Source organism: Polypterus senegalus, chromosome 3, assembly GCF_016835505.1.
Source record: "Polypterus senegalus isolate Bchr_013 chromosome 3, ASM1683550v1, whole genome shotgun sequence".
NCBI lineage: Eukaryota > Metazoa > Chordata > Cladistia > Polypteriformes > Polypteridae > Polypterus > Polypterus senegalus.
The window spans coordinates 298808889-298830160 of NC_053156.1; the positions used below are offsets into that span (position 1 = coordinate 298808889).

Below are 21272 nucleotides of genomic sequence, written 5' to 3' on the forward strand. Positions count from 1 at the left end.
CGTTTGTGTGGTTTTTGGGTCGGACATATTTATAAATTATCTCGGGGGTCTTGGTGGTGCGATGCTTAGCACAGCTGCCTCAACCCTATAGGTGATGGGGTACAAATCTTGGTCCTCTTCCACTCCAAGGCTCACCACTCTGGCTTCCTGTGCCCATAAAATCTGATAAAAGGTTTTCAGCCTAAAAATATGGACGGGTGGAAGGATAACAAGCTGCACCTTGCTGATTACAGAGAAACAGGCAGAGAGTGAGAGCTTTCAAAGCGAGAAGTGGGGAAAAAAACGAAACACTGGGACTCCAAGATGTGTGTGAAGAAAAGGAGTGGGGGATCCCCCCCCAGAGGTTACGAAGTGCGGTGACATACATGGAATAAATTGAAGAGTGGGAGTGGAGGACCCCTTGGAGGTCCACACAGGTGCAGATACACAGTTAGTGTAACGGTTGAGTGTTTGTGATTGTCTAAATATGGGTTGGTAATGCGGGCAGAGGTGCCAGGACAGACCGCTACACATGCATTAACTACCAGTGCTCACAGGCCAGAAATGGGGGGACTGCTGGTATGGAGCACTGGTGCATATCGGCCCCCCACAAGCACAGGTCCAAACTGTCTGCGACGAGAACGAGGACTTCCTGGAAAGATGGGCCGCTTTAATTGTCACTGTTCCTGTATTTACCCAGCTGCTCCACGCCCACCTCTACCTCTCATTGATAGCAGAGCCATTGGCAGGCACACTGATTAAAAAAAGGGAAGAGAAAAAGAGAGACGGCACTGGCATAAAAGTCAAAACTGGGCAGGCAAAAATGGATGTCTGAAATTGTCTGCCCTACAGACAGAATGCCAGTGGCACAGCAAAAGTGCCAAACAGCGCCCAGCTATTGTGAAAAGGATGAAAAGCCCGTCTACTTGCCAGTTTAGGTAGGCAGGGGTTACCAGGGTGCCTATCACCTCTGTAAGGGGTACCAGGGCAGCAGGTACTCTGCGGGCACCAGGCTGAGAATGAGGCAGCATGGCAGGCAGAAATCCAATGCTGTTCCATCAAAGGGAGAGGTGACAGAGGGAGACAGGGGGCAAAGTGGCCAAATGCCATCTGAATAGAAGTGCAAGTCAAGTATCTGTGTTATTTGTCAAATGTCTAATGAAAATTGTAATCCATTCTTTTCGTGAAGAACTGAGATAAACCTTCTAATACAATGGACTTCAAGGTGGAGGGCTGGGGTCCAATTTGGAGAACAGCAAACACACGTATGTTAAAGTTAAAATACTATTAAATAACCGACCCATATCCAGAAAACCAACCTGTGCAGGACAGCTGGTCACACTCAGATCAGACCAGGCTTTCCCAACATGAAATGAGTACCCTAAATACACAGAGGCACAGGGCGTATGTGGAACACTGGGACCCAAAGGAGGAGGAGGTGGCACACCTTTCTGAAAACCTGTTTTCACTTCAACGTTATGGAATACTGAGTGTAGACTGATGAGCAAAAATGCCAAATTTATTTATCCACCTTCATAAAACAAGAAGGGCCTGTGTGTGTGTCTGCCATTCCAACAGATGGTGCATCACAAACAGTATTACTGCTTTTACAAAGCCAGTATTAAATGGCATATACCACACACGTGCATTTATCATTCCAACAGATGGTGCATTACAAACATTAGCAGTAATGCATTTTATTACTACACACGTTTGTGATGTGCCATCGTTGGAGTCACAAATGCAATCTGTTTTATTACTACATGTATTACAAAAAACATTCCAACAGATGGCGCATCACTAACATTGAACACTGTGTTTACAAATCTCATATCAAATGGCATATAACAGAGACCTATGCATTCCATTGGTCATTCCAACAGATGGTGCACCACTAACATTAATATTGCTTGCGCGAATCCCAAACTAAAAATGTATATAGCAGAGACATGTGCGTTACATTGGTCATTCCAACAGTTGGTGCACCACAAACATTAATATTGCTATTACAAATTTCACACCAAATGGCATATACCAGAGACATATACATTGCACTGTTCATTCCAACAGATGGTGGATCACAAAAATGAACACGGTTTATATAAATCCGATATCAAATAGTATATAACAGAGACATACAAGGTGGTCCAGATCTAATTATGCAGATCCAGATAATCTGGATGACTTTGATGTATGCGGGGACGATTCCAGTTCGGCGCAAAGACGATTCTTCATGTTATCAGTTCGTACAATTTTCGATGGTCCAGGATTTTTTGGGTGATTTTCTATGTAATAAACTAAAGTTATAGCATAATGAAAATTGCATAATTAGATCTGGACCTCCCTATATGTATTGCATTGCATTCCAACAGTTGGTGATTTACAAACCACACTACTTTCACGGATCCCTTTTTAAATGACATATACCAGAAACATAGTCATTGCACTTTTCATTCCAACAGATGGTGCATCACAAACATTTGTAGTAATGTAATAAAATGCCATCTGTTGGAATGACAAATGCAATGCATTTTATTACAACAGGCATTACAAAATTCACTCCAAACTGCAAACGCTAAAGCTCAGATTTCAACCCGTCTTAGACATGTAACATCGTAGCACTGCATCATCCGTGTTTTGCTGCACCAAGTGCCAGTGGAGTTCTTGCTTTTTCCATTGCAGTTTTTAAAAGGACCCGCTTGCTGTTGCCGCAGTAGTCGGAATTCATTTGCGACTTTGCAGCCTCGTGATGCGGCATCAGTTGGAATGACAAATACAATGCACACGTCTCTGTTATATGCATTTTTAGTACAGGAAATGGAAGCCGTATTAATGTCTGTGATGCACCATCAGTTGGAATGTGTGTCCTTTTCCTCCTTCCAGGGCAGCCATTGCCCAAGAGGGTGTGGCTCTACTGTAAGCCACTGTTAGACTCTTGGGACATGACAAACTGGATGTCACTGGCTATGCCAGTCATAGGCCCCCGGGGCAAAGTAGTGCACTTGGCATCCTGGTTTGACAGCAAAACAGAAACATACATAAGGCATCAGAAACATTGTGGGCACCTATGCTCCTGAGCCCCGGGTCAGTGCCCACTGTGTCCATATGCTAAGATGGCCCAGAGTCTACCAAAGAGAAAATTAACCTTATTAAAGTAAAGGTGTGTATAGATGGTGTGTGTGGTTCTATGCATTTGTCACTGTGAATATGCGCACACTTGGGCGCCATTTAAGAAATAATGGCAGAGGGTGACAGTCACCTATTAGGATCGCCTCCGATTCTTCTGTCATTCAGGGTCCTAATGCGACTCAGTTACAGTTCATCCTCTCTAAACGGAACTCAGAAGTTTACTTAACGTACAAAGGACCTGTTAGGACCACCAAACTCGAACACCAATAGACGCGCATTTCTCTTGCTTGAATCTATAAATGTCCACTTTGTCTTTGTCTCTCTAAAACCTGTTTATGCGTCTGTGTCTTACAGGCCGAGGCTCTTATAGTTGGAGATATCGCGATAATCGGACACGGGACCGGCCAGCTGTCATCTATTCGGGTTCCCCTCCGCTTAATTCAGCCAGAGTCAAGTCCAAGGGGCAGTCGGCAAGAATGACTGGAAATCCGAGGCAGACAGCAGGGTGGCGCCCAACCGGGCACTGGAGGGAGTGGAGGGGTCTGCACTGCCGCGGAAATCCCGTCGGACTCGACTCCCGTGTTTCTGAGGCGCTGGACTACAATATGACAGTCGGCTGAGCAGGAGGTCAGAGCGTGCGTGAATGTCCGAGGGAATTCTTGATAAATAAATTACATTTAAAATGCATCATCGATGTTAGAATCAATACGGCTACACTGTATACCGTCAAGAAAAGAAGGAAAGGCGATCGTGCGTACCTGTGGCGTGGTGTGTCTCACACTTCTTCTTTTATCGGAGTTTTCTAACGGCTCACCGCAGACATTGTGATGCGTACGCATAGCCGCTTGCTGGGCACGTGCACGACGGGATAACCGGTGTGAGGACTGCGATGGGTTTTCAATTTTCCTTCACGTTTGGATCGCTTTACGTTCGCGCGCTCGTGTTCTGCTCTGCTGTGCGCGCGGCTTGAAACGCGTCTCTGGGCGGCGGTCCGTCTGTTAGGAGGACCGGGGCAGGGAAACGACACGCACGTGACACGCGCATCCGTGCACCTGGGACCTCCAGAAAATCGAGCATTTTAAACGATCATACTTTATATTCAGCTACCTTTTAGGACTTGAGAGGTGAAAAGCACACTTTTAAAATGAATGTTTTAAGTTGTCGATGTGTTATTTAAACGTACTGACAACGTCTGAGGTTCAAATGAAGACCGCCGCATTCATTCGGACTTGGAAAAAGTCCTTACTGGTTTTAGAAATGATCCACTGTTTGGGACGTTTTGAAATATCATAAAGAAAGTGTTACCATGTAGGCCTAGTCTGTCACTTACACGGAGGGTCCCTCCGTCTGTAAAGCAGTGTCGTGTTGTTCAGAGCCTTACGTCAAAGATAAAAAGATTAAAAGATAATGCCATTCATATCCAGCTAGAGAGACAGACGTGAAAGGCACTATAAAACTGATAAACAGATGTGAAGGGCACTATATTACTGATACATAAATGTGAAAGGCACTAACTATATAACAGATACATAAATACGTGTGAAAGGCACTATATACCTGATAAACTTGTAGATAGCCGTGAAAGGCACTATGTAGCTGATAGATGTGAAGGGCATTATATAACTGGTAAAAAGATGTGTAAAACACTATATAAGTGATAAACAAATATATGTGAAAGGCACTATATAACTGACAGGTATAGATAAAGGGATTATGTGAAAGGCACTGCATAACAGATATACTGTAGATATACGTGAAAGGCACTATATAACTGACAGCTATAGAGAGATGTATGTGAAAGGCACTATATAACTGACAGCTATAGAGGGATGTATGTGAAAGGCACTATATAACTGACAGATATAGATAGAGGGATTATGTGAAAGGCACTGCATAACAGATATACAGTAGATAGCCGTGAAAGGCACTATATAACTGATAAATGTGAAAGGCACCATAAGACTGGTACACAATATACACGCACACAGTTTTCTAATGCATACCAACTTTCCTGATCAGACATTCAGGCTCCATACGCCCTCGTTAAAAACATGGACATGAATATTATTAATAATATTATTTTGTCTGTAGATGTGCAAGTTTGTTTTCTGGGCAGGTTTTGCCCGTAGAAGTCGGTGCTGAACAGTAATGTGGCCCTGCCAAGTCCTCCTGGCTGTCACCTTGTCCTCCAAGTCAAACTGCCACTTTACACAAACACTGCGAGTTCCAGCGACAGCGAGACAAACCGCAGTGAAGGTCGTCCGTAAACCGGACAAACGCGGCCGCCGGCAGGTGTTCATTCCACCTCAGTCACCGCCTGCCAGAATTGGCTAACGTTTCACGATCGGCGCTCTCTACGGGCACGCGCGCGAGGTCCAAATTCCATTCTGTTGAAGATTAAAAAAAAAAAGAAAAAGACATTCCTTCTCCCTTCCGAGCGCCGAGTATTGAATTCTGTGCAGACTCCGAAACTCCGGTTGTGAAACGTCACCGATTAAACCAAAAGCAGGCGGACAGGCGGGGGTTTCTATTAAAATCAAGCAGAGCTGCCAATTCTTAGGACGAGGAGGACAAACGGGAAAGAACTCGGAGCTCACCGGCGTGCTGCTCCCGTTTAAGGTGCTGGTGGAGTTTACTTCTTACAATCTGATTAGAGACGTGCAGACCTTCAATGATCTGGGGAGATATTGGGGGGTGAACTGGTTATTAACTGCTGATTATTACTTAACTGTAGTTGAGAAGTAAGAGCAGTGACAGCGTCAGAGTAACAAAGTCACTTGGATCACTTCAAGTAAGAGTTTGAAAAAGTAGGGGAAGTACACTGGGGTGTGGTGCTTTATAAAGTTAATTATTTATAGTAAATATTTATCTGAATTGATATTCAAAGTAGGAGGGGTGAACTGGGACGTGGTGGTGCTGCTGTATTACATTTTATATTGTGTATGGAGAAGAGGAGCAGACTGAGACATAATATACAGTGTGGACTTATCCCGACCAAGACCCCCAAGCCGCCAGATGGAGCCTTCCCTGCAATGTGGAGATGCCCCGAATTCCAGCAGGGCACCATGGACTGGGCAGTTGTAATACACAGCCTTGTTGGATAACGTCGGGGCCGCCAGGGGACGCTGCAGGGAGACACAGAGACATTTGGTTTTCCTACAGCCCAGAAGTACTTGCAGGTCACGAGGACGGAAGAAATAAAGTGCGTCCGGGCTGACGAAGAAAAGAAGAGTTTTGATTTGACCCGGAAGTGCTAGGAAGTCACATGGACTGCACTTCCGGGTCACAAACTATAAAAGGACTGTGGGAGCTCCCAGACGGTGAGCTGAGCTGGGTGGTAGGAGGGCAACACGTCTGGGAGTGTGGAGAGTTTATTATTGTGTAGTATTGTATATTTGAAGGAGTACAGTAATCCCTCGCTATATTGCGCTTTGACTTTCGTGGCTTCACTCTATCGCAGATTTTATATGTAAGCATATCTAAGTATATAACGCAGATTTTTTGCTGCTTGGCGGGTTCTTCGCACAATGTGTCTTTTTATTTCCTGTACGTGCTTCCTCAGTTGGTTTGCCCAGTTGATTTCATACAAGGGATGCTATTGGCGGATGACTGAGAAGCTGACCAATCAGAGCACGGGCTCAGCGGCGGAGCGTTGAATTCGATTCTGTGGTGTTAACCAGGAAGTCTTGTCTCGCTCATTCAGTATCAACGTGTCTCGCTGTGTAAAAAGTGTTCACTTTTGTGCTCTTTTGTGTTTATCTTGTGCGTAGTCAAGCCCTCCATTACGGCTCCAAAACAATCTGCTCCTGCTGCTGCTTCAGGGGCCGTCCCCAAGCGCCAATGGAAGATGTTAACGACTGCCGAAAAGGTAAACGTTTTGGATATGCTGAAGGAATGGAACAGCTACACTGCTGTAGGACGCCATTAAGGCATTAATGAGGCTGTGCTTCCTTTTATTTAAAAAAGTAGGAAAGGAATATAAGATCTACAGCCGCAGTGTCCTTTTAACCAGGGTGCAAAACGAGTTGTAAGTGGATGTAATAAGGCAGTAGTCTGGATGGAATCTGCTTTAGAGATTTGGATTGAAGAAGAACAACGGCGGTGCTACACAGTCGCCTGAAGAGGCTCCTTTAGAAGAGCTGTAACTGTTGTCTTGTTGGAATATCCAACCCCTGCGTACCTTCAACTTTGTGACTGATGCTTGAACATTATCCTGAAGAATTTGTTGATATTGGGTTGAATTCATCCGACCCTCGACTTTAACAAGGGCCCCCAGTCCCTGAACTAGCTACACAGCCCCACAGCATGATGGGACCTCCACCACATGTGACAGGAGGTAGCAGGTGTTTTTCTTGGAATGCGGTGTTCTTCTTCTGCCATGCAAAGTGCTTTTTGTTCTGACCAGATAACTCCATTTTTGTCTCATCAGTCCAAAGCACTTTGTTCCCAAATGAATCTGGCTTGTCTAAATGAGCATTGAGATACAACAAGCGACTCTGTTTGTGGTGTGAGTGCAGAAAGGGCTTCTTTCTCATCACCCTGCCATACAGATGTTCTGAATTGTAGAACGAAGTACAGACACACCATCTGCAGCGAGATGTTCTTGCAGGTCTTTGGAGGTGATCTGTGGTTGTCTGTCACCATTCTCACAATCCTGCTCATATGCCGCTCCTGTATTTTTCTTGGCCTGTCAGACCTGAGTTGGTTTAACAGCAACTGTGCCTGTGGACTTCCATTTCCTGATTACAATCCTTACAGTTGAACCTGACAGTTTAAACCTCCGAGGTCGCTTTTTGTAGCCTTCCCCTAAACCAGGAGACTCAACAATCTTTGTTTTCAGATCTTTGGAGAGTTGCTTTGAGGATCCCATGCTGTCTGTCGCTCTTCAGAGGAGAATCAAAGGGAAGGAAGCACAACTTGCAATTGACCACCTTAAATACCTTTGACCACTCATGATTGGACACTCCTGTCTATGAAGTTCAAGGCTTGACGAGCTCAGCCAAGTAATCAGCGTTGAGCAGTGACAGGCATTCAAATCAGCACAATGACAAGGGGACCCACATTTTTGCACAACCAGTTTTTCACATTTGATTTCATTTCATAAAAACTAAATACTGCGTCACTTAAAATCTTTGTTCATAAAACACCGCAGTACTCCGATGTTCCTAGGAAATGAAAGACATAGCACTGGTATCTTTACTGTTGAAAGGAGAGTCAATTATTATGCAGGCCGAGAGGGGTTCCCAAACTTTTTCATATAAATCCATCGTCTGTCTGTCAGTCTGCTTTTCACGAGAGAACGACTTAACGGATTTAGATTGTTTTTTTTTGTATAATTTTCTTGAACATCCATCCAATCAATCATCCAACCCGCTATATCCTAACTACAGGGTCACGGGGGTCTGCTGGGGCCAATCCCAGCCAACACAGGGCGCAAGGCAGGGGGCCAGCCCACCGCAAGGAACACACACACACCAAGCACACACCAGGGACAATTTAGGATCATCGCTGCACTTAACCTGCAGGTCTTTGGACTGTGGGAGGAAACCCACGCAGACACGGGGAGAACATGCAAACTACCCACTGCACCACCTAGGAATAACAATAAAAATAATATCTATCTGTATATTGTGATGGATGGCCAGGGATCGTGCCCTACTGGGAGATCTGGAGAAGCAGGGGACCAAATTAAAAATATTGTTTTTAATAAAAGTTTTAAAGTAAAAGTGAAAATAATGCATATGCAACAATTCCCATGTATATATGTGTGTGTGTGTGTGTATATACACTCACCTAAAGGATTATTAGGACCACCATACTAATATGGTGTTTGACCCCCTTTCGCCTTCAGAACTGCCTTAATTCTACGTGGCATTGATTCAACAAGGTGCTGAAAGCATTCTTTAGAAATGTTGGCCCATATTGATAGGATAGCATCTTGCAGTTGATGGAGATTTGTGGGATGCACATCCAGGGCACGAAGCTCCCGTTCCACCACATCCCAAAGATGCTCTATTGGGTTGAGATCTGGTGACTGTGGGGGCCATTTTAGTACAGTGAACTCATTGTCATGTTCAAGAAACCAATTTGAAATGATTCGAGCTTTGTGACATGGTGCATTATCCTGCTGGAAGTAGCCATCAGAGGATGGGTACATGGTGGTCATGAAGGGATGGACATGGTCAGAAACAATGCTCAGGTAGCCCGTGGCATTTAAACGATGCCCAATTGGCACTAAGAGGCCTAAAGTGTGCCAAGAAAACATCCCCCACACCATTACACCACCACCACCAGCCTGCACAGTGGTAACAAGGCATGATGGATCCATGTTCTCATTCTGTTTATGCCAAATTCTGACTCTACCATTTGAATGTCTCAACAGAAATCGAGACTCATCAGACCAGGCAACATTTTTCCAGTCTTCAACTGTCCAATTTTGGTGAGCTCGTGCAAATTGTAGCCTCTTTTTCCTATTTGTAGTGGAGATGAGTGGTACCGGTGGGGTCTTCTGCTGTTGTAGCCCATCCGCCTCAAGGTTGTGCGTGTTGTGGCTTCACAAATGCTTTGCTGCATACCTCGGTTGTAACGAGTGGTTATTTCAGTCAAAGTTGCTCTTCTATCAGCTTGAATCAGTCGGCCCATTCATTCTCCTCTGACCTCTAGCATCAACAAGGCATTTTCGCCCACAGGACTGCCGCATACTGGATGTTTTTCCCTTTTCACACCATTCTTTGTAAACCCTAGAAATGGTTGTGCGTGAAAATCCCAGTAACTGAGCAGATTGTGAAATACTCAGACCGGCCCGTCTGGCACCAACAACCATGCCACGCTCAAAATTGCTTAAATCACCTTTCTTTCCCATTCTGACATTCAGTTTGGAGTTCAGGAGATTGTCTTGACCAGGACCACACCCCTAAATGCATTGAAGCAACTGCCATGTGATTGGTTGATTAGATAATTGCATTAATGAGAAATTGAACAGGTGTTCCTAATAATCCTTTAGGTGAGTGTATATAGATATAGAGAGATATATATTCATATTATTCCAGCTATCCATTTTTGTAACCTGCTTATCCAGGGAATGCTTGTGGAGAAGCTGGAGCCTGCCCAAGAAGCATCGGGCACAAGGGAAGAAGAATGCCCAGACAGGGCACCATTCCATCCATCCATCCATCCATCCATTATCCAACACAGGGTGCCAGGCAACAAGGAACAAGGAAACAAACCCCAGGCAGAGTGCCAGCCCACCGCAAGGCACACAAACACAATAGGGACAATTTAGGATTGTCCTAACCTGCATGTCTTTGGACTGTGGGAGGAAACCCACGCAGACACGGGGAGAACATGCAAACTCCACGCGCTACCCACTGTGCCACCGAGAGAGAGAGAGAGAGAGACAGCATGCACAGATGGCACTTTGCTGCCCCCACCACACAACGACCCACCTGGCTTGGGACCCGAGTGCAGTGGGTGACACCTCAGCTCCACACTAGAGTCTATACAGACTTGGACAAATGTTGTTGGCCCCCTTACGGCTCATTGATAAGGTGCTGTATGCCCCCTGAAAAGCAGCTGCCCCCTGCGTACCTTTGAGATGTCATTGAGTAAAGCAAAGCAAGTGTGACAGGAGATCAAGTGCTGCTTATTTTACAAAGATCTCCTAAAATGGCCTGAAGACCTTTGTTAGGGACCCCTAGAAGACCCCAAGGGATTTTTCAAACTCGCCGTTCTCCCGATTTCATATGACACGCGTCTCTAATTGTGTAATCGGCCATTCAGCCAATTTAAATGAAGTAAAGTCATCCCTCTGATGTTTGGCGTCATCGTGAACGCAGACCAGAGAAAGCAAAGGACGGAGACGTCACCGTCGGAGATCAGAAAGAAAATGACAGACCAGCATGTTATAAAGGCAAAGGCTAGCAGACCACCATCTCCAAGCAGCTTGTTGTCCCCGAGACAACAGTTGTGAATATTATGAAGAAGCTGAAGGCCCACGGGACTGACGTCAACCTCCCTGGACGCGGCCACAAGAGGCAAATCGACCCCAGAATGGGCAGAAGGACAGTGAGAATGGCAGACCAAGAGCCAAAGAGATCCAAGCTGAACTCCAAGGTGGAGGCCCACCAGTCGCTGTTGCCTTTTACTAAGACCCCGGGGGGCTCCACTATTGAAAGAAAAACATCAAAAAAAAAAAAAAGCCAGACTGGAATTTGGTAAAGGAGCCCCAGTGCTTCTTCATGGAGAGGGTCCTTCAGACGGGTGAGACCACCGTGGAGTTTTCTGGCAAGTCCACAGACACAGACGGGCACAGGTGTAGCGGTTGGTAATGCTGGACCTTTCAGGCACACAGCCAAGCAGGAGGGAGCGTCGCTGCCTGCAATCCGGCAACAGAAAACGATAAATAAGACGTCGGCGAGTTTGACTGAACAGGTTTATAAAACACGAGACAAGGAGCGCAGGCTTATTTTCATATTCACGGCGGCCAACGACGACCTTAACTCTGCTGAAGTTTACCTGCGCGTGTGAACGCAGATCATTATGAAGTCAGGTTTGAGCTTTAACTGAATTATTCACCTTCACTCGACGACATGTGTGCGTATAAACACTCGGGTGGTCTTCTACTACCACATTTAAAAACTTCCTGCTGTTGTTCTTCACTTTCGCCAAATAATTCAGAACCATCAGCCAATCATCACACGCTGGACACCCGCTGGCCTTCAGAGAAATAAAAGAAAAAAGATCACCGAGTCGAGTCGGCCCCCCCGTGAGGAGCTCTACGGCCTGCGGACCCCCTGCACCCACCCGTTTCACAATCCGTCAGACGTTGTTCCCCGTCATCGCCTGCCTCTTCTCTTTTTCTGCATTCACGAAAAGCACAGCACTGTGCTGCTTCCACTTAGACGACATTCAGAAACATTTGTCCCACTTTAAATATTTAATGCCGATGTCACATTCTGCGACTTTACGTCGTGGGGTACGTCGGATTTGCCAGCCAAAGTCACTGATCTCGTTGCTGCGCCGTCGTGTCACATTACATGACTGCCCCTTCCCTCATTTAGTATTAGGGTGGAGAAGGTGAAGACAACTTGATCACTTGGGACGTGGGATACAACAGCAGCCACCACCACTACGACTAGCAATAAAAACGCTACGCTACCGAGACTAATTGTAGTCGTCAGTCAGTCAGTCAGTCAGTCAGTGTCCAGCCCGCTATATCCTAACACGGGGGTCTGCTGGAGCCAATCCCAGCCAGCACAGGACATAAGGCAGGAAACAAACCCCAGGCTAGAGGGCACACACACACGAGGGACAATTTAGAATCGCCAATGCACCTAACCTGCATGTCTCCGGACTGTGGGAGGAAGCCCACCCAGACACGGGGAGAACATGGAAACTCCACATAGGGAGGACCCGGGAAGTGAACCCAGGTCTCCTAAATGCAAGGCAGCAGCGCTACCCACTGCGCCACTGTGCCACCTTCATTGTAGTATTCTTAATTATTATTACTACTACTATTTCTACTACCAGGGCAGCAGGGAGGCGCAGTGGTAGCACCGCTGCTTCACAGTAAGGAGACCACGTCTGTGTGGGTTTCCTTCCAGTGCTCCGGTTTCCACCCACGTGCAGGTTTGGTGAATTGGCATTTCTAAACTGGCCCTAGTGGGGGGGCCTTGGGTGTGTGTGTGTGTGGGGGCATTCATCCCACAATGGACTGGCACTTCTGCCTTGTGCCTTTGCTGGCCAGGATGGGCTCCAGTAGACCCCTGGTGACGTTGCTGAGGACTAAGTGGGTGAGACAATGACATGATGACTGCTACGGTTACTAAATATTAATACTACTAATAAAATATGATGACTTCCAAAAATAAAAAGTAATGATTCTACTCATGATAATAATAATTACTACTAACAACCAACTACTGCTTCTAATAATAATAATATTAAAACTACTACTGCTCATAATAAATTAGAATATTACAAGTATTACTACAATCACCAAAAACAATAAAAATGAATACTTCTTCTCCTACTGCTTCTCCTTCCTTTCCTCCGGCTGCTCCCATTAGGGGTCACCACAGCGGATCATCTTCTTCCATATCGTCCGGTCTTCTGCATCTTGCTCTGTTACACCCACCACCTACATGTCCTACTACAGGATGGGCCAGAAGTTTCCATACATAGAAAAATAAACATTTTTTTATGAAAGACCATTTTTATTTCTATAATATGCTCTATGTAACTGCCATCGTGTCTGCCACTGCTGACGAACCCGCATCAGCACAGCTGGAGTTCTGCTTGTAATGGCGTTGGCGATACGTTCCCCAACATCATTTATGGTGATACACGATGGCCTTCAATGCCCCTGAAGATAAAAATCAAGTGGGTGAGATCTGGGAATCAATTCGTTGCTCTTTACTCAAACATATTTTTTAGGGTACTTGATATATAAAAAAATGAAATGTTAAAAACCATATGTATGGAAACTTATGGCCCACCCTGTACTATTACTACTAATATAAAAACTACGGCTATTAATAAAATAAGAAACTACTAGAACTACTACTAATATAATATATACTGCTAATAACAATATCAGTACTACAAATACTGCTACCACTACCAATAATAATAATAATAAATTCTTCTACTATAAATAAAAAACTTAATACTAATCTTCTATATAATCGTCTATGTGTGGAAGTTTGTCTGTCCAGCCCAGAAGTGCGAGGCTACAGCGTGAAGCTCAAAGAAATCGACTCTGTCGCCAAAGTGAAACCGCTGAGAAAAGAGAAACTCGCTTAGCCGCCGACAGACAATGGAGGTGAGCACATCGGCAAAACTAACCCGCCGAGGAAAGAGAAACTCGCTTAGCCGCTGATACACAACCGATGTGATTGATTGACTGAAGTGCCAGAATCCACCGTTTCTAGGAGCCCGGGCTTTTTATAGCACAGACTTACACAGCTAGTAATAAAATAAAAACCAAATATTACGAATAGAAAAACTACTACTACTACTAAATATTAATACTACTATGAACTCTACTACCTCAACCAATAATAATAAAAATGAATTCTTCAGCCGCCATGCTTTCCCTGGAAGTTGGTAACAGTAGATGGTGGGATTGGCACTCCAGCCGCCATAAAAGACCTCCCACTGTTCCATTGTGGGGCTGAGGGGTCACCTGTTGCACGGCTGCACTCGGGTCCCAATCCAGGTGGTTCACTGTGTGTAGGGGGTGACAACATGTTATCAGTACATACTCTCAACCTCCCCTCACCTCCTGGGTGGGAGACGAGACGTGATCTTCTCGGAAGACAATCTGACGTCCCACGAGAGAAGGCAGTGAGCCAACATTTAAAACAAGTCCGTGGACATCTAACCGAGCAGTTGTTGGATTGCTTTTGGCAGACACGCTTCATGTGCTCCCAGCTCTTAAAACAACGACATGCGACAAGCAGAACAGGCAGCTCGCCAGCAGCAGCAACAGGAAGCCAGCAGAGGAAACCGACGGCTTCTCCTTAACGTGCGTTCAAACCCCCCCGACCCCCCGTTTCACAAAGTGAGCGGCAGAGATGCAAAGTGGCAAAAGGGCAGCTGCTGTGCAGGCTTTGAAATGATCGACGCAAAGTGCGATAAGCAGAAAACACAGCTCACCAGCAGCAGATGATCCGACGGCTTCTCCTTAGCGTGCGACAACACGAGCGCCGTTATACGTCCTGCGAGAAAGCGATGTAACCACACCCGGGGCCGGAAATAAAGGACAAGTATTGTTTTTACAAAAGTTTTAAAGTAAAAGTGAAAATAATGCAGATGTAACAATTCCCATGAAAATAACAATCTCTTTAAAATTATATATCCGGTAAACCAAACACGGGGGTGTCTTGTATATAAACGTCTACACGTGGATGTGTGTGTGTGCGCGTCTGTCTGTGTGTCCGTCCAGCCCAGAAGTGCGAGGCTACAGCAAGGCGGCCCCGAGTTAGCGCGTGAAGCTCAAAGAAGGCGACTCTGTGGCCAAAGTGAAACCGGCGAGAACAGAAACTCACTTAGCCGCTGAGAGACAAGCGAGGAGAGCACATCGGCAAAACAAAACCGCCGAGGAAAGAGAAACTGGATTAGCCGCTGAGAGACAACGCATGCGATTGATTGAAGGGCTTACACAGCTAGTAAGAAAAAAAAAAAAAACAAACTACTGATAATAATAATAAACACAACTATCACTATTAAAAATACTAATCGGACCACCACTACCATTAATGACAAAAACTCAAACTTCTACTACTATGAATAATAATAATAATTAATACCATTACCACCATTCCTACCAAGAGTAATAAAAAGGAATACTTCTACAATTACTACTAATAATAATACTAATAATAATACTACTAGTACTCTACTCTCTATGTCTAAAATGCTAAGCCTAAAAGTGCAACCATTTTGTGCAATGATTTTATGGGATGTTTTTAAGTCACGCTTTAAATCAGGCTTATTTTAAATCTTACACATACATATATGTTTGGTATCACTCTTTTCAGAGTTTATCAAACTTTAATGTGACGTTGTTAGATTTCATTTTAGATTTAGATCTAACCCCAACCCCAACCCTAATGTAGTTAGATTGTCAGATTCTTCTTCAGTTTTTAAATTATAAACTAAAAAATATCAAGAACTCACGTCAAGCGAGACGAGACTTTGTGCCAAGAGATTTAATCACACCTGGGGCTGGAAATAAAAGACAAAGAGTAGGACAGCCGCTTTACAGGCTTTTAAATGTTCGAAGCGCCGCAGGAGATGCAGATCACACGACAGCAGCAGCTGATCGAGCAAAGAGGAGGTAAAAATGAAACTGTATTTGTGTCCCATTGCATCACCGCTTAAGAGGGGGTTTCAGAGGAGCGACCGCGTCACCTTGGGGTACATTCAGCCCCCCTCTTCACAACGCGAGTGGCAGGAGTGTAGCGCAGGCAAGCGGGGTTGGCGAGCAAAGCGAGCAGGGGGTGAACCCCCAGTACTACCAATAATAATAATAAAAAACATTGTAACTCCTCCGACTACTGAAGATGCTTAATAACAACGTCACTTAATGCCATCAATGCAGCCTCAAAATGGAGCTGAAGAAGCTGAATATTCAGAGAGAGAGAGAAGTTGGGAGCCTGCAGAATTTACATAAAGATTAAAAGCGTGTCACAAGATGAGTCACGAGTCGTGTCACCAAGAGTCGAGGGGCTCAAGGCTCGGCCGCCTCTCACACTTACCACGGACATAAAGTCGAAGGGTTCGAGTCATCCGCTCCAGAGACTGGCATTTAAAAAGGTGAACGACGACGGCCCTTTTTGCGGATTGCGTGGGGTCCTCGATTATGGATGAGCGGGACGTCCAGGCCGCGGATAACCCGGACATGCAAGCCGTCCGCCACTTAATAATAAATAATAATAATTCATTACATTTATATCGCGCTTTTCTCAGTACTCAAAGCGCTATCCACACAGGGAGGAACCAGGAAGCGAGCCCACAATCTTCCACAGTCTCCTTACTGCAAAGCAGCAGCACTACCACTGCGCCACCTGAGGACCTTATGGAGTTGGACGCCAAGCGCTGCCAGGCAGCAGATGCGATCAGAAGAACTAGAAGGTCAGGTTTAAGGAATGTCAGTGGTGGGGCATCGTGTGCTCCGAAATGTCCTGTCATGGTGGCTATCAGGGGCTTCAGCGTACAGCCAGGGCTTTCATTTTTGTTTTTATCTGCCCGTGGCACTCACATCAACCGGAATGGCGGAGGAGACGATACCAAGAAAAGTCCACTTCAAGAAATGACCCTCCTACGGCCCGATAACGGAGGACTCTGCGCCGCAGCAGCCAACGTTTAAAATGGTGAAGGGAATTAGTCCAGTGGATCGAGACGGTGACTTTAAAATTAGTTCATCAAGAACACGGGGACACAGCTGGAAACTTCTTAAGGGTGAATTTCGCACAAACATTAGGAACTTTTTCTTTACACGAAGAACGATGGACACTTGGAATAAGCGACCAAGTAGTGTGGTAGACAATAAGAAGTTGAGGGACTTTCAAAACTCGACTTTTAGAAGAAACAAGTGGACAGGACTGGCGAGTTTTGTTGAGCTGAATGGCCTGTTCTCGTCCAGATTGTTCCGATGTTCTAATCTGTGCCCGGGAGACGTCAAGGTAGATAGCAAGAGAGAGAACGTCACTTGTCACAGGAAGAAATGTGACATTTTAGAAAACTTCTTTACATGAATGAATGAATGAATGAATGAGACACCAGAATAGCTAAAAAGAAAAGAAGAATTCAGACGTGGCAGTCCCAGCGAGGCGCCATACAGGAGCCCCCCCGTCACGTTTCTTGTCACACTTCTGCCGAGCAATTTGTTGACTAAAAGTCCTCAGTGTTGTCATGTCACAGAGATGTGCCACGTTGTTCATAATGACACTCCGTTTTTGTTTTCATTCTCTCCAGGGGGGTCCAGAGTGTGTCCCATAACTGAGCCTGTCCTTTTAATTAGCTTATCGATTTGGTGGTCCTCTCTTGACGTGACATTACCAGCCCAGCACACCACACCGGCCATCACAGACTTACAGAAGATGTGCAGTCCCACATTAAAAGGTCTCTCCTAAGGAAGACGAGCCTGCCCTGCCCTTTCTTTTATAGTTCCTCCATGTTCCGAGACCTGTCCAACCTGTCATTTAGGAGGACCCCCAAGTACTTGTAGGTGCAGACCACCCCGACATCCACTCCCCGAATGGTGACCGGACGTAGAGGCTCTTTGGTGTGGTGAACGTCAATAAGCAGCTCCTTGGTTTTGATGACGTGGAGTTGCAGACAATTCTCAAAGTTCTCCCCCTAACTCCTCTCCTCTGCCTTAGCCCCCTTATCAATAAGACCACCCCACCAGTGACCTGACCTGCTCTCATATTTATAGTCTGGGAGGTGGAGAGAGTCAAGGGTGACAGGTCTGTTCCTTGTGGTGCTCCAGTGTCACTCACACAGTCCTCGAGTCTCACAAATGGTGGTCTGCTCGACAGATAGTCCATCGTCCAGGACACCACAGGCTCATCCCCCTGCATATCTCGTGAGTGGACCCCTTAACAGGGATGGCCGGATGGTACTGAAGGCAGTGGAGAAATCAAAAGACAGAATCCTCGGAGCACTTTGTCCAGCCTTGTGGAGCAGACAGACAATCGCATCCTCCACTCCAGTCTTTGTCCAGCAGACACACCGCAGTGGGGTCCAGGTGGTCTAGCACAAGAGGTCCCCTATCTCACAGGCCTTCAAGATGTGAGACGTAAGGTGCCGCTGGGCTACAGTCAATTGAGTGAAGAGGCCGTCTGTCTTCTTTCAAACAGGAACAACGCAGGAGGTTCTCCACAGCTTTGGGACAAACTGAGCAGGCGACATCGAGGACACCACGTGATAATAAAGCACTAAAAAAAGGTCTGTGGGGGTCCTCCGAGCAATCGGATTGGTCAGTCTGACTTTGATGGGATTGGTCAGTTTGGTGTGGGGGACAAAAACAGAAAGTGGAAGTGCGAGGTCGAGACGCACGAGAAAGAGGAGTAAACGGGGTACGAAGACACACGAGAGGAAAATACAAAGCGAGACAGCAGCCGACGAAGGCGACTCGACAACAACAAGAGTCCGAGAAGCCGGCTTTAGAGGTGGGCCGCCGGTGAAGAGACGTTAATAAGGGCGAGAGGCGCACGCGAACGGAGTGGCCATTCGACGTCTGAAATTAGAAAACCGGGCAAGAAAGGCGTCTTGAAAACACGGAGGGTCCGAGAAGCCGGCAATACGAGAACGCGGCTGAGAGACGCTCACACGCACGCGGACAGAGAAGAAAGGCGCCGAGCGAGAGATAGCAAATACGGGTTGGATTCGAAATTCCATTACAACGAGCTCGGTTTTAACAAAGTGTTTGTTGTTTTTTTTTGGGTGGTCCCAGCTAGGGGTCTTGTTCATCTCCTTCGTGTTGTTTGTTTTAGACTGGCCTGCCCCTTACTACAAACCCTAAACTTAAGGTTCGTGGGGGTAAGGCCAGCTACACCAGGGTGCCTAATCTTAAAAACAAGTGGCCCAGCTAGTTTCCAGTTTGCATGTTCTCCCTGTGTCTGGGTGGGTTTCCTCAAGGTGTGCGCTCCTTTGTTCCCATAATGCAAAGACATGCAGATGAGGTGGAGTGATGATGATGATGATGATGATGGGCTGCCCCTGATGTGCGTGTGTCTGATGGACAGGCGTCCTGTCCAGGTTAGGAGTGTGAAACCTGCAGTACCTGGAGTTGACTTGATGGACAGCAGCCATTATCTGGTGTCAGATAAGCCCACCATAACCTCAACATTATCCACAGTGTAACCCGGGCACAACGCTGGGGGTCTGCAGCTAAAACTCCACCTACTTGGAGCTCCAGGGTGCAGAGGTTTGACATTTGCCAGGGTCTGTTCCTGCCAGCTTACCCCACGACACGGGTTCAAGAGAAGCGGATCTGGACGACGGGTGGATTCAGGCTTTGATCCAAGGGAGGACTTGCAGATTTGAAACTTTCGCTTTGTGCGCAGATAAGCGGCCGATCACAGCAACTCGTCAGGTAAAGACATAAAGATGGCCTACAGGGCTTTTCTAGGGTGTGGCAGTCGAGTCGGATCCCGTCTCATGCAACTTTATTCTGTTTTAAAAATAATGCCGGGGGTTGAACAAAATGACAGGAGGAGAGGAGGACAGAAGGTGAGAGGAGGACATCTTCAACTTCTCGAATGTATACTACCGACCCACCAGGACCTCCAGTCTACAAGAAGGAAACCTCAGATTGCGTGATGGTGGGTTCAAGGTGGTCTTACAGCTGGCACACCACTAACCCCCTTGCCCACCCCCACCATGCTAATAAGCCACAGATCCCACTCTGGTCTTACCTCTGGATTGAAGACGACCACATCCCTTCTCATTTTCACTTTGTTGTATTTCAGCAGAGCGTATAAAACGCATGAAAAATTGGGGTGGCGGTTTCCATCTCTGAAACGCAAGCAGAGAAGGCCAGTAAGGAGCCGCGGGCACGTAAACGCGGACGGCCAAGAGCACCAGGGTGTCGATTATCCCACCTGTATCGGAACTCCTCGTTGTAAGTCTCTTTCAGCTCGTCCCGGTGAGTCGACGTGGCTTTGCCGACCTCCTCCAGGTACCCAATGAAGTCCGCGCCGACGGCGAAGTTGTGCCGCACCGACGTAGGAGGCATCGTGAAGGTGAATATGCGAGAAGCCGAGAAGTTGAAGACGTTACGGCAAACCGAGGCGTCCCCTTATCTAAATAATTCATCCGGAGGCGAAACCTGAGGAGGAGACAACAGCAGAAACGAAAGTGAAAGTTCGCCGAAAGGGACCGTCCGCAAAGAGCGGCCAGCGGGATCGTACTGACAGATACCTGAGAAATGAACGGAAGAGCCCCGCCCTCCTCTCCTCTCCGATCGCAACGCGAAACCTGTGAGGCTGCGAGAAGATGAACTGGCAAGGAAAACTTGAAAAGGAGCGGCCTAAAGCGACGCGGGCACGCAGGTAACAGAGGCTCCCATTCACGTGGACCACCTGCGGTTTGAGCGGACCGGCGCTAAACAAAAATTCATTTAACAGTTCATTTCAATTGAAGCTTAAACCCGCCTCCGACTGAGTAACGGGCACACTTTCATTTTGCTTACCCCTTTCAAGGGTCAAAGTAGGCCGTCCCGACTGAAAGTGTCACCGGACTGGCCCCGCCCCTGGACGGACAGGCGCGCACGCGATCGCGCTCACAGGCCGAGCGTGGTGCCCAACGGGGTGGTTTTTAAAGCCGTTGTGAGTGAAAAAAAATAAAATAAAACGGACCGGGTGAGTCTCCTCATTTGGGGCTATCGGTCGTGAAATTGTGCGCGATTTTGTAAAGAGTAAAAGTTTCTGTTTGTCTCCCTGCCTCAAAATCCGCCTTGACTTCATTCCTACCTAATGAACTTCCTTCATATAAAGTTTAAAGCCTGCCAATTTCACAGATGGCATCGGTTTATTCAGCTAATGACCTGTCGGTCAGAGAAGCAGCTACGCAATTGTTGATAACATTGGCCAATGAGATGGCAGTCAACCAATTATAGCCGATTGAACAGCCTGTGCCAATTCAGGGGTTGG

The 21272-nt window shown here is 46.5% G+C and overlaps 1 protein-coding gene across 3 annotated transcripts in view; it reads right to left on the minus strand.

Annotated features, from left to right (window-relative positions):
• LOC120526342 (putative helicase MOV-10) overlaps window positions 1-20830 on the minus strand; it is a 166381-nt gene extending 145551 nt beyond the window's left edge. The window contains exons 1-3 of one of the 3 annotated variants that reach the window (XM_039749497.1): window positions 20813-20830; window positions 20223-20449; window positions 20037-20136 (exon numbers count right to left, since the gene is read on the minus strand). In XM_039749497.1, coding sequence (XP_039605431.1) covers window positions 20037-20136; window positions 20223-20356 — 234 coding nt within the window. In that variant the 5' untranslated portion in view covers window positions 20357-20449; window positions 20813-20830. Of the gene's footprint in view, window positions 1-20036; window positions 20137-20222; window positions 20520-20541; window positions 20791-20812 lie in introns of those variants that run through there. The other 2 variants (XM_039749496.1, XR_005633117.1) reach the window with 2 other exon arrangements.
• Window positions 20831-21272: the final 442 nt, after the last annotated feature.